The sequence below is a fragment of the Micropterus dolomieu genome, linkage group LG21 (assembly GCF_021292245.1).
Source record: "Micropterus dolomieu isolate WLL.071019.BEF.003 ecotype Adirondacks linkage group LG21, ASM2129224v1, whole genome shotgun sequence".
NCBI classification, from domain to species: domain Eukaryota; kingdom Metazoa; phylum Chordata; class Actinopteri; order Centrarchiformes; family Centrarchidae; genus Micropterus; species Micropterus dolomieu.
Window position 1 is genome coordinate 8,662,608 of NC_060170.1, and position 14,924 is coordinate 8,677,531.

The 14,924-nt window shown below is 39.3% G+C and overlaps 1 protein-coding gene across 3 annotated transcripts in view; it reads left to right on the forward strand.

The window, feature by feature from the left end:
• Positions 1 to 14,924, forward strand: part of cfap299 (cilia and flagella associated protein 299) — an 83,077-nt gene that overhangs the window by 52,687 nt on the left and 15,466 nt on the right. For all 3 annotated transcript variants that reach the window (XM_046034652.1, XM_046034654.1, XM_046034655.1), the window contains exon 4: positions 11,159 to 11,301. In XM_046034652.1, the coding sequence (XP_045890608.1) occupies positions 11,159 to 11,301 (143 nt within the window). The remainder of the gene's footprint in view (positions 1 to 11,158; positions 11,302 to 14,924) is intronic.

Below are 14,924 nucleotides of genomic sequence, written 5' to 3' on the forward strand. Positions count from 1 at the left end.
ACAAATCTGTCTTATTGCTAAAATGACGTCTTAATAACAACCAGACATTTCCATATTCTAGTATCCTTTTTTGCCTTGCATCACCCAAAACGTACTGTAAGTGCTATGTTGCATGTATGTCCAAGCACTATACTTGTCATTCTGTCTTAATATAAACCTCAATTTACCAGAATTTCCCAAATTGGGGAAATTCTTGTGGTCTTCAAGGAAATAAAATGACAAATAAATAAACAACAACAAAAAACTCTTACATAGTACATACACTAACATGCCCTCATTTTATATGTGCAAAACCACATGCTCATACACCCAGGTCTGGGTTGTAAAGAATACCCCTGCAGCCCCTGCGAGGCGAACGTGCCCTTCTCAAAGCCAGAGAGTCAGTCACAGGTGTGGGTGCTGAGAGAAGGTCAGTCTATATAATTACGTCATATTAAGCGTTGCCTGATGTTTTTTGAATTTATGTATTGTTGGCTATATGTTCATATCAAGATAAGAGATAGATAACATATAAAGGCAACAACAGGATAGGCAGCAAGTATAATATTTTAGTGATCTTATCGATACTTTCATGTAAAATAAAGTAATAATTATAATAATAATATAATAATAATAAATAAAGTAAAATAATTGTACAGAACAGAAAACTGGTAAATTAGAGATAACGAACAGCAAAGTGCATTCAATAGAACCATGTTGCACTGTGGCTGTTTCTAACCTGATGCACAGTGGGTGAAACACTTAGAAAGAGTCTTGAAACTTGACTTGGACACTTAAAATGATTTGTGACGAGATCTGGCCCTAAACTAAACAACATTAAAACATAAAGTAACTTGTACTTTGAGTAATTTATTGACCAAGTAATTTTACATGAGTGGGTTTGTTAAATGTTAATTTTGTATGGGAATAATTGTACTTTTTACTTGAGTAAAAATTTTCAGTACTTTTTTATAGTAGGGGTGTTGCAGCTCCCTCAGCACCCCTACTTCCCATGTCCATGCTCAAAACTGAAACTAATTCAAACATGTCTGAGAAGCACAGGAGAGACTGTTGGGACTGAATATTTAAAATAAATGAGCTATAAGAAAACGGGTACTGTGTGTATCCACAATTGATGTAATCTTTGTTGCTCCATTTGAGAAACCTATTAAAAAATGTTTTGGTCTTAAAGGAAAGGTTTGTCCTATCTAACTTCACAGTCCAGTTGTGTAAAAATCTGAGATGAGTGTGCACATGGGTTTTTTACAGTAACTTTGAAAATGAAAACCTCTGCCACAATAAGTTATAAGGTGGAATCAGATACGGAGTACCGTGGACAGCTCCCGCAATCATGGCTGTCGCAGGATCAGCACCTTGACAGTGGTTGTGACACTTTAAAAAGCTCCAACATTTTAAAATTTGCATAATACAATCAAATCCATAATCTGTGTCCTAAAGTGGTCTGTTAAATTTCATTGTGCATTTGAAATTATTTAGTATCCTCACTATCTATCCATCCATCCATCCATCTTCAACCACTTATCCTGTGTACAGGGTCGCGGAGGGCTGGAGCCAATCCCAGCTGACATCAGGCGAAAGGCGGGGTACACCCTGGACGGGCCGCCAGTCCATCACAGGGCCACACATAGACAAACAACCACACACACTTACATTCACACCTAAGGACAATTTTAGAGACAGTATCCTCACTATGAAAGATGTAAAATTTCGCCTGCTCTATGCTGCAGGGAAGGGGCCCCCTAAGTGGGGGGCTTTGCGTGTTTGGTTTACAGTATGGGAAGAAGGAAAGCAACACAGAGCTGATGGAAATTTGACAGTAAATATTTTTTTCTTGTAGTGGATTATTAACTTTTTCTTGTAGTGGATTATTAACTTATTAACTTAAATAGAGTAAATTCAAATATTTGGAAAAAAATGAATAGAAGTGAGCTACAATGGAAAAATAATTTAACAAGAAGAGAAATTCCTCCAATGGAATGATGCACTGCATAGAATAAAGACAAATGTTTCTTTGCACCAGTTTGTGTGGCCTGGTCAGCCTTTGTGCAGGACTTTAAGAGAATACAGATATAACATTAAACCACAGTGTAGGGCAAGAAGTCCTTTTGAACAGTTAACTTGTGCATTTTTGTATCCGGTGCCAAGACATCTGTGTAGTGACACACCCTATAATTATAAACGAAAGGAAAAGAAATGTCTTTTGATTATTTCCATCCTTATTGCATGCACACACAATGAGGCCTGTTAGGACAATTACAACCAAAAGCTTTGGAAAGTCTTTCTTGCTAAGGTATCACAGTAACATGATGGCACAGTGGAATCTTAGATGGTGACAGAAATGACGAGGTTTAAAATACTGCGTTTGCATTGTAAACACACAAAATATTTGAAGTCACAGTGACCACTGAATCTGTGGGGTGAAGCTGAAATGTGCTCATCTATTTCCAGGATGGAAACAATCAAAGCCCTAGTCTTTATTTATTTTCATGGATATAGACTTGTTTTAAAGTTAAACTTGAATTTAGGCTTTTTAGTGGATGGAAAAGTAGCAGCGTTTGCCAGGAGAGAGTGTAGGGAAGTCTGGCGAGGGTGGCTGCAGTCTATCAGCGACCCATGTGGAGGGTTGTGATGAGAGGGTATGTTAAAAGGTGCTCCAACAGATTATGGGGACTCACAGCACTGTACAAACAACCCATAGCCGTTTTGGAAGTGCTGATTGTACTTAGTGCTGTTGCCAGTAGATAGACTGATATGGTGTATCTCTGGTAGCACTAATTGAACGGGCTGTACAGTATCACCGAAGATATGTTTTAGGTCATTTAGAAAAAGTGTCTCTATTAAATAGTTTGTTATCCCTCACAAACGTACGAGGCAGATAGCCGCCCACCCTGAGTCATGGTTCCGCTCAAGGTTTCCACCTGCTAAAAGGACGTGTTTCCTTGTCTGTGTTGCTAGGAGCTTGCTCATGGTGGGAATTGTTGGGTCTCTGTTAAGAGTATGGCCTAGACTTGCTGTATGAAAAGTGCAATGCGATAACTTCTGTTTTGTTCTGAATCGGCACTATATAAATAAACTTATATTGAATTGCATTGTATAGAGGCCGCCAAAAGTTTAATTTTCAGTTTTTATATAATTATTTAATATTGGTCAGTATATCATTATTGAATTTTTTTCCCTCTTTATATTGATATTACCTCCAAAATCCACAAATTTTATGAAATCAATGTAACCATTTATAGATAAAATAATGTCTGTTTTTGGCTAATCCCAATAAATTAATTTGCCAATCAAATTATTGCAAAAATCCTGTAAATCCAGTATGGTCACAAAGCAGTCCTGCAGAAAATTGGGATCATTCAGAGATCAGCAGAGTGAGATGAGAAGATCACTACCAGGCTTTTTTTCGCGATACCTCTCTGGAGAAAGGATGTGGTTAATTTAGCTTAGCCTAAAGCCTGAAAGCAGGAGGAAACAACTGGCCTGGTTTGTGAAAAATTATAGCACATGTACACGACATTTAAAGATGTCAATTTGTTGTTTTAGAGGGAGTTGCGTTTAACTTTTCCTTCTCCTTCGTTCCCCATATGTTGAACTATTCCATGAACTTGCCACTGAAGATGAAATGCTGCACCAATTGTGGGGCATTATTCCATATTCCAGCCTAACTGAAGCACACATCTATTTAGTGTCTTTTAGAAAATGACTCTTAAAGGCACGTTTTAAAGTGCTTCTGTTTTTCCATCTGTGTTGTGTGTTTGTGAGTTCCACACTTGTGGATGACTTGATTGCACATTTTATAGATGTTTTGAAGCTATGATAAGTAAAATCTTTGCGTTAGAGGGAAGTTTAAATTTATTTGTCATATTTATAGATAACTTTTGACATCATTGAACAGCCATCTTTTGAAATGCAACTACTTGTCCCTGAAACCTGGAGTCAAGACATACATTAGGCAACCTCTTGCATTACTCACAATTTATTAGTGTGGTATCATTACTTTCAGCAATCTATTGTTGAAAGTAAAAAGATCAGAAGAAGTATGAACAATATGCATTGCCTACAAACACTTCAGTAAGTGAGCTCTGGCTCTGGAACAGATATCCTGCAGGATGTGTAATTCAGGTAGATCCCCCAGCACATATGGCTTCTACTGTTGCATCGTATCCAAAAGTATCTTGGAAGTGACTCCACTGTGTGAAGTCACTTCCAAGTCAAATAAGTAAACATCCTCATCATACTCCTGAACCGCTCCCGAAACACTCACACACACACAGAGCATCCATCAGACACATGCTGAACAAGCCATGAGAATGCCATGCTCCAACAAAACTTGGGTTATGCCATTGAGCAAGATCAGAACGAGGATAAATAAGATTTTGCTGAGCAGGTAACTGCCATGGGCATGACAGGGAAGATGGGACATTTATCAAGTCTTGGCTTCTCTGATTTGCACTATAATTAGAGAGGAAATAAGTAGGGTGATAGATAACTGCAACCGCAGTTCAGTGCCTTTTAAAGAAGATTTATTTGCATGTAATGAGAAAATTGGAGAGACTGAAGGATGATTGTGCAATATGGTGAATTACAAAACTGGAAGCAGCAAATGAGTTATTATAATTGTGAGGTAAGAGTAGGAAAGTGTGGTGTGCCTCAAAGGAGTTGTTTAGGATTAGGGCAGCGGTAATCGAGTATTCTACAGATTACTCCATCGATTCATTGAGTAATCGGATAAGAATTACTTTTACTTGGCGCAGCTGTGTAAGTCATATCACTGTACAACCCAAACTCATGGAATAGCCAGTCAGAGAACCATAACAACAAACACAAGTTTATACATTTAAAACTAAGAATTGTGCCTTACCTTTGCTAGGCTTCATCTCACCTAACAACCATGATTTACGTTAAATGCTAACTTCCAGTCTGCTCTGTGGACTGAGGCTTTCTTCTAGTTGGTTCAAGCGTTACTCTAATCAAAATTAGTTTGTTGTTCAGGAATATTTACAAATACAGCAGACAGTAATTTGAACAGGTTACAGGTAGCGCAGAACAAAGCAGCTTGCATGACACTTCACTGCCCATAGCGCAAAGGAAGCTATAAAGAATAACCACTTGTCTTGTCAAGTGTAGAGAATAGGGAACTTTATGAAAGCTCTTGAAAGATATGAAAGATACTTTAAAGAAACCTGACATCATTATTTTACAAGACAGTCATCTGGTCATTTTTATATCCCTATATAAAACTGGTTTAATACAGAAAACAGTAAATCATGGTGCTATGGTGGCAAGGAATTCATAAAACATGCTTTGATCAAATAATAAGATTGTGTTTATTGGCAAAAAAAATGAGTCGTTAAACATAGTCCTGGTTATGCTCCTAAATATGTGATATTGATTGTGATAGCTATCCATCCTATTTGTAATCAGATGATGTATGTTGCCTTTTTGATTACTTAGTATCTGTAATAGATGATCTAATGATGTAGAGCTATCTATTGTACTAGTACTGAATTATTGTGTTGTTTTGTCACAGCATTTGTCATTAGTATTGTAAATACATTATGTGCACATTGAAAAACGTAGCTACTGTTACTGTTACAGTTACTAATGGGGATCTGATTAAACAAACACACACACAAACTCCTGAAAGGATATCCAGAAAGGGGACATGGATAAAGCCTGCCAGAAAAAGGGCTCCCACCTAAAAACATTCCTGTAGTATGGGCCATATTTTCCTTACCCCAACAAATTTACACAGTTGTTAGTGATGGCCCGGGATTCCTCCTAAAGCGCAGCCCACAAATAATAAACAGTATGGCAGCTGACACCGCAAGACACCTGTGCAGCTCCCTGACACTGCAGGATTGTTCCCAGGGACTGGGCGGGGGTTGGTGTGGGCAGAGGTGGGCTGGAGATCGGGGAGAGGAGGGGGCCATGGGGGCTGGCTGGCAGACAGTTTGTTGGTGTCGGTGAGTGCATGTGTGTAGTCAATCTAGAAGCAGTCGGTGTTGTACACGTTAGTCTCACTGAGCTGGTGACAAAACTTACCACACACATATATGTAGTTTCATGTGCAGCAATGGAAAATCTCAGCAGAGTCAAACCAGCTTTGCGTGTGTCCTCCCCTTTCTGCTGCTTCCGCTTTGTAACATATAATCGATGGACGTAATCATTGATTTTATCTGATTTATTTGTGAGGGAACTTAATAGTATATTATTAAACATAAATGTTGCCATTTTATGTGTCATACCAGGAAGTAGCTTTTGAGGTCGTTTGTATCTGCAGTCCACTGCATAATAAAATACTTAAACAACTCAATTGACAGAAAGCCAATCAAGAAATCTGACAAATGTGTTTAAGTCATTATTAAGCAAAAATGCCAAAACTTTGCTAGTGCTTTTAAAATTTGAGGAATTATATAATTATGTCTGTTTAAATGCTAAAAGATAAATTTATTAAAGGGAAAATAATTGAAATACTGAACATAATCTTTAACTTTGATATTATGGGTTGTAGGATTGGGCATTGTTTGACACTAGGGCTAAAATATGGTACAGATACCAAAACAATACTTTTTTCATTATCTTACTTTTATAGAACCCTTTTAAAACAAAGGTTAACAAGATTAGAGATCTGACCAGCTATTGGATCCTTTTATAAGGACACATTTCATCTTGTTACCAAAACAGCATAGAGGTTCAATAGTCAGTCCTTGTGGCTAGTTAGCTCTTGTTAGCTCTCTTTAGGCTTTTTCTGAATACACACCACACAAACAAACACCTACAGTCAACATACGCATTCAGACATACACTCCTCACGCCACAGGATGTCAGGTGGTCCAGCCATTGTGACCCCACCTGTAGGACATTGTCAAAGCACAAAGGAGGGGCACAGTACGTGTCAGCCTGCTGTCAGCTTCTGTTTGACTCGAATTTGTAAATCCCCCTCTTTCAGCCGTGGGGCTTTGAAAGATTAGCCAAAGGTCTGTCGAGTAATTCACATCTGTGTAGGCTTTTATTGTCAAGAGGCAGGGGATCCCTCCACGGTTTTCACAGACCACAATAATTATGATTGTCAACACTGTTCAAGTTTCACCGTTTGTTTCTGAGCGCATAAACATGTTCATAGTGGATTTTTTGAGGGCTGGGTACCCACAAGGATTTGAGGTGCTTTGTTGTGTTTATTAACTGCACGGATCATGGATTTAAAAGAAACTCCTGGTCTATTGTTCTTTACAGGTTTATGTAACCTTCAACTTAAGGTCACTGGTGTTTTTCATTTCAGTCAGATGAAATTTCAACTATAAACACAAAACATGTTTCAAAGAGGAGCAAACTTTGACAATCACAAAGAGACACAATCTTTACATGGGACCTGTGCAGCGCTCAGCTTCTCAGGCACTAACCAGACTGAAGTTTGCTATAAAGGAGGGCCTCTCCCTCGTTGCCCTGTGAGGTCACAGCACCTGTTCTTGGTAATTGCTGGCAGGTGACGTAAGGCCTCCACTTGTTTTCCATGGTGTAAGATGGAGGTCACCATGGCTGCCTCCAACATTGAGGCTGACATTGAAGTCATGTTGGTTGTTTGCAGCAAATAAGCGAGTTTGACTCGATCATTTTATCCCCCAGTTCCCTGAGAGTGTTTCCATGTGTTGGCTTACCTGTCAAAGGTGAGTTAGTAAAACAAAACATTATCATGGATTTTCATGTAGGCAGTGTTATTCTGTGCGATATACATGAATAATAGTTATTATTTTCACACAAAAATTGTTGCTGTTTATTCCCAGATCTCAGTCATTACTTTAGTGAGTTTAGTGTAATCATAACTTCGAAATGATGGCCACAGTTATCAGAATAAGTGAAGTTGTAATAAATAAAAATGATCCCTAACATGTTACATACACTGCAGATGGTCTTTATAATGTGACTTTCCCACAGATTTTTGTGTAGTTTATTTTTCGTTTTGTATTGTTTTTTATTATAAACAATAAGCCTTAAAGGTGCAATATGTAAGAAATGGCCCCCTGTTGAATTCATACTCCAAACATATATGGGGCAGCCTATAACCAGAGAAACCGCTAACTATAGCTGCTGTTAGCTAGTTATCTCAGTTAGCCATGCAGCTAGCGACGCTATTCTTGGCTGATTCTGGCCGTTCGGAGCACTGGGAAGTGTTGGTGTTTGCACCGCTAGCACGGGAGCTTTGGGCCACCGGGAAGAGGAGGTTTTCAGGCTTGGGGTTAGGACCCAGCAGGGAATGCTAGCAGGGAGGAGTGCTGGAATTTGAAACAGAACCAGAGCCAGCCAAGCTGGCAGGGAGATAGGCTTAGCAGTCACCCAATGAAAACGGCCAGACTGGAACCAAACACTGCATCTGAGATCGACGGAGGCAAATTTGCCAACAACGAATACAGTTTTGCATTGATTTACAGCGGCTCTGACTCTGGGATGCCAGTAGCCCAATCCGGCAAGAAAAACACCTTAGTGTTGTTGGACTGAGGACAACTAAGTTACACTGACTCACTATTACATCTTGTGGTACTTGTGGTATTACAAGACCAGAACGATAATCAGGTTGGCAGCAGAGAACCTAGAAGCTTTGATGGTGCATTTTGCATAGAAGAGCATAACAAACAGCCAATCAACAGCCTCTTCTATATAAAGCCCTTTATTGTTGAAATTGGCTTACAGCTGAAAAAGATACAGTTGTTGAAAACAGACTGTAGACCGTATCGATGGAAGATGTTGTTACTGTTACAGTGTGAAACAGGTACTGGCTCATTTCTTATTGATTTACATATCCTCTGTAGACTAATTCAACTGATATTTTTATCACCACTAGCCAAACATTACTTGCGTCCTTTGCCGTTGGTGGGTCCAGCTGATGATGTCTTTTCAAGGCTGGCTGCAGGAGGACAGAAGCCAGTAGATTGGGTCTATGGCCCTGTGAATCTGATAGCACCGGTTTTAAATGTTTGAGAGAAAGGAGTCCTCTTCTCTGCTCTGGAGCTAGTTATCTCCCGCCTTTTTAGTAAAGGGATCCACAGATGGCCCGTGTCCTGACAGTGATACAAATGTGATAACGCTAGCTGAGGTATTCCTCTTGGATCCTCTTACTGTATTACTGTACGCCGACAAATGGGGATCATTCATGCTCAGAGTAAACAAGACACTGTCAGACACAAAAAGAGTCCTCATTTTTCTCAAGATGAGGCAGAAAAGAAAGAAGAAAAAGCTTCTTTTCATCATTGGCAGACAAAACAACCTCTTCACACCTGAGTGTGTCCTCTGTTTATGAGTTCTTCCCATCCATTGTCATCATGTGTTATCTAAACCATACAATCCACATGAAAAGATCATTTCATGTTCTGCTGTCACCTGAGGGGATTTGGACAACATGCCTTTCATTTGCTTTGTCTGAATCCAGTGACAAAACCATTTGTCATCTTTTTTTCCCCAGGTTATGCCTGGTTTGAGCTCGCTTCAAAGACCTGGTCTCTGATGAGCAGCCCAGAAACTGCCTTTAGATTTATGAGTTTTGTTTGCGTTGGAGAATCCAAGCCTTTTTTGTTGTTACTCATTGAGTTCTTATCAGAAATCAGTGTTTGGATTATAGGGAGCCAACGTGTCACCCTCACAGCCAGCAGTTCTTTGTTGTTGTTTTTTCAATACATGTTTTGGCCATTTCATGCCTTTATTAGACAGTGATTGTAAAGACAGAGGAGACAGGAAATAAGGGAGAGAGAGAGATGCATCAAAGTTCTCTGGCTTTTTCAAGCAGGGGAGGTCGTTCATGGCCGGTATCTTAAACCCTAAGGGCAAGGTATCAGTCTGAAAAGCTAATATTTGCCTGTTCATTCTCGTTGTCAGTAGTCTAATAATCATGAATACACACTATCAAGTTTGATCATATGGTACATCATTGTCATTGCAGTATAATCATTTGTTTTTTCAGGTGGGATCTATCAAGTGTAGGAAAATGACATGTATTGCTGCTCTTTACGGATGTGACTGCTCAATAATTGGTGGAACATGATGCTGCTGGGTGTAGTGTGTTCTCTCTCTGTTTGGGTCTGTTCAGGTTGACCCCATTTTGGGCTGGGTCTAATTATCCTTGGGTCTACATCAGACAAGCCTAACTGTCTGCATTCTTTTGGTACGGGTTTCATGAATCTATGCAGATAGGGTTTGGATATTTCTGTAGTATATCTGGTCCAAAGACCTCAATATCAAGGCACTGGTTTACCATTTTCCTGTGGTTTTACTATTAAAATAAACGTTGATATATATGTCTAACTCTAGTCAAGACAAGTCAATTTTAGAAATATTATATAGAAACAAAATGATTATTCTATGTAACGGAATGGGCTTTACAATGAACTGTTGAACACCGCTACAACACATTTTGTAGTGCTGTGGTTTTAGGGGAATTTAAAACTATACAATGTGGTGATGGCGCATTGAATAAAACACATGCCTTTGGTGTGAGAGACCCGGGTTCAATTCCCTCTGTGACACATCCAACAATGTGTCCCTGAGCAAGACACTTCACTTCTAGTTGCTCCAGAGGCGTGCAACCTCTGAGAAATTTAGCAATTGTTGCTTTGGATAAAAGTGTCCGCTAAATGAATAAATGTAATGATGACCTAACTCCACTCTAAATCCTTTGAATATTGAAGGTTGTTGGTTTTAAGGATCTTTTTAGACCCATTTTTTGTCTATATTTGAACTTTTCCCCTTAACTATTTACACAACTTACAGTATTGAGTTTAACCCACATTTCAAGTAATTTCAAGCTACATTCCTGCCCGGACTGTAGGTGTGTTGGAACGGAACTGAGACTCTGGTTACTGTAAGTCTGTACTGTAAGGTTTCAGCTCAAGTCCCACGCACATATCTGAGCATGATATTCTATAGACAGCCCACCTCAGTGAGCTTGGGCCATCGCAGGACAACATTAGTTGGAGTTGTTTCAGCTTTGGACCCGATTCAAAGTATAACATGAGCCTTTGTATTTAAAAGTGGGAGGATTTGTAATAGATCCCCTCTATCTGTCCACTTTTAACAAGTGACATTGGCCTTCCTGGCTTTTACTCAGAAGTGGCTTGATGGCCATAATTATTTACACAGAGGGTTTCCTTCTTTTTCTCTCTTTTTACAGTCGGTCATTTTCATAAGGGATCATAATACCCTTGGACAGGAAGTATCTGGCTATATAGACTACGCCCACAGACTCAAGACCCAAGATTTTGAACCATATTTCAGCGGAAAGAAGAGACTCATGCCAGGACGCTCGGATTTATGGTAAGTCTCCTTCCATTGTAACATGTCCACGTTGGTTGGGGAAGCCTTGACTCGAGTGGGATTTGATGAGATTTGAAGGGTAAGGAAATCTTATTATCCAGGATTAAAGACTCAGGTTGACGTGAGAGACCAATATAATCTTGGAAGGAGCTGTGTAAAGGGCCAGTTTAGTTAGTATGTACAGCACCAGCCCTTGTGGCCTCAGCATAGATGTGGAATAAATATACACTTCTAAAGTAAAGCTGAGTAGAGCTGCCAAAGTGTTGAGCCTGTCTGGACAAGGCAGACATGATTAAAGTCAAGATTAAAGCGGGATTAAACCGTGATATTTTGATCTTCTTTTGATGTGCTGTAAATTTGTCATCACAAATGAATGTAAAAGATTTAATGGCCATGTGGAGGCCTCAAAATTAGATGCATTAATAGATAAACAGATCAGCTTATTGATTGATTTAGAGGCCCTGAAAACTCAATTGAAGTTGGCACACTAGGATGTGCCATACTAGTGATTTCATATTAGAGGTTTCTGATTGGGGGGGGTTTGTCCATGGTCTTCTAGCAAATTTTGAAGTGGGTCTTCAGGAGGGATTCTTTTGGAAGGCTATATTTTATTTTATTTTAAATTCAGTATATTTGGGGTTTATATTTTTGGTTGAACAATCATTTATAAATGTTACCTCTTGCTATAGAAAATTGAAGCGATCATAAAAATAACTGCTAGTTGTAGCACTAGTAAGGTGTTTCCATGTGTTTCCATGTGGGGGTTTATCAGCGTTTGGCCACTTACAGTTGCCACGCTGCTTCTGGAAATGAGGTTGATAAGTAGTGATTGTGAAGCAATACAGTTAACTTGTCGGCAGTAAAACCAATGAGCTGAAAGATTCTTAAACGTTCCACAGAGTTGGGTCACTTTCGGGTGACACCTTTAACATTACAAATCCATTGATAATATAAAAATATATGGATTAGAGCATTTTAAAGCTGCTATGTTTAGAATTTGAAAATTCCTGACCAGTGGCGGCGCCTGCCAAATCTTTCAGGGTGGGTCAATTGTTGCAAGGATGGTTAAGGTGACCAGTTCAATGGACTAATCATCTGATTTAGCTGTGACAAACCTTTTATTTAGGTACAACAAATCCAGAATAAAGCGCATAGGGGTTGATAATGTGCAAGGAATAAAATTGTTTACAGTTAATCTTGGATTGCAGCTAAGGGACCCCTCTCAAGTAATAGGCTACAGTAATGTAATAATATCATTCTGTATATGAAGGTGGATCAAACAGCTATTCATAAATGTTTTATGGGGTACAGATGAACCTAGTATTTATTTTCATTCTTTACGTTACACAAGATTAATAGGGTAAGCAGAGAGTTGTAAAAAATCTTGAAAGTTCTCCACTTGTTACCCTGTAGTTACACAGTATTATTAGGGGTGTGGGCTATATTAAAAGCATCCACTGTTCTCCCGTACTCTATAATCACACAGTAACAACGAGCTATGTGCATGCAAGGGGAAATATAAAAGGCATATTGTATTGTTTTTGGTTTATTTTCTGTGGTGCTTTCCTACTTCTCTTTCTTCTTCTTTTTATCCTCCTCTGACCAAGATGCCAGTGATGGCTACATCATGCTACCTCCTCTTTTTTTCTTTGGTTTCTGGCAATAAATAAAAAAAACAAATCATAAAATAATTGTTACTGGTTAAGTGCAGTAAAGTTAACTTTAAATTGACTCCACTACCACACATAAAACACGGCTTAATAACACAATAAATCACATTTAACATAAGCATAAAATTCAGCTTTCCTCATAGCTTAACAAATGACATGTATTAAGCTATACTGTGTCTTACTCACCGCTGGTGAAGTCCCTGCAGCTCCCGACACAACACTATGGTTGAATTTCCAGCCTGAACATACATTTCAGCAGCTGATAGTAGTGACAGAAACAAGCTGGTGGACTGCCGAGTGGTTTTCAGGTGGCAGAAGCGTAGCTCTGCTTCTGGGGGCATAACGTAAACACGTAAGTGCGAGCCCTCCAGGAACCCATAAAGATTGCATTGCAGCGCCTGCAGTTCGAAAAAAAACTGCCTTTACATGAGAGACTATGAGAGAGATCTGGACGAATTATAACCAGACTGAAATCGCCCTAAAAGAGGTGGGACTCCACGGAACACGACTTGACGCTGATTGTACAACGATATTCAGAGACAAACCTGTCTGTCAAAAACAGTCACAGCTAACTAACAGTGTTGTAGAAAGTGTGAGAAAGATCCCATGCCTTTCCTGGCTTGGCAGTGCGTCAGTGATGACCCCAATCACCCTAATGAATAAAACAGCCCCTGGACCTGACTGTAGTAGTATCTAAAAAGACACTTAAATTAATTGAATAATTTGAAAATGCTATAATCCCATAATAAATTCTACACATAGATCTTTAAATTTGAAGCCAAGACCATGTACAGTATGTTGAACAACTAAATGCATCAGTGCCAGTCGCACATTTCCAGGCCAAGCCACAAGCGAACTGCTGACCTTACAGGTGTAAGCTAAAATCTAGTTTGTATCCCTCAGTGGGGCAGACAACATCTTTATAATTCGTTGTCTATCAGGAGAACAGTGTACATAGAGAGCTGTCAGCAATTTACCAGAGCCAAAACCATTCCCACATTCCACATGCTCGTGCATAGTAACATATTACCAACATTTCAGATATGTGCGAAAAATCTCTTCAGGACAAACACACCTAGACAACAGGGGGAATTTTTGCACGGTTATTTTCAGAGTTCAGCCAAATGACATGCACCCTGCATAACCTCATTGACACTGGGCAGAACATGGTCTCTAAAGGTAAATTATGCTTTTTTTTCGTGATCTGGGTCTTTTTTCTTAGTTTTGACCGTCATTCCTGTATGGCTTGAGCTTTTACTCTCTGGTTTAAATAAGCAACAAATCATGAGTCACACTTTACAACAGAAACCATGGCTTACTGTTGTTGGAACAATGGCCAAAACTAGAAAAATTAAGACTGAAATTAGAAAACCAATAAAAACTGATTTTTTTAAAGATAAACTCAAGGTCCACTTACTAGATTTTTTTCAGAGCTTGTCAAACACATCTCAGTTGCAGTTGAAAGCTTTTTGGGGGGTCTATTTAGGGAGACTGCTGGAATGTTTTTCCAGTCCGGTTTCCACCTCAGACTGCTAATGTACAGAGTGTGTAGACATTAGCCCTCGGTCAGCCATTGTTTACAACACCAGTTGATAAAAAAACGTATTGTGCAGTATTTACGCATTCTAAACAGTAGCAACATGTCAGACAGACTGCAATTGGACAGCACTTTGTGTACAAACATTTCTATGAGACACAGAAGTGCTGATAAACAATATAAACTACAGCTTTCACTAACTGTTGATACTCAGAGCAGTCATCTTGGATCACAAATATGGGGGGTAGTGCGGTTCTCCCGACTCTCTGAGTCGGAAATCCGACTTAAGGGGGCGTTCCCTTTGAAATTTTTGACTTTGAACTTGGAAATTCCGACTTCTCGTGTCACATGGAACTCACAATAATTGCAAGCATTAAAGTTCCAGCCAACCATACCCCTGTTATTAATGTTCTTGA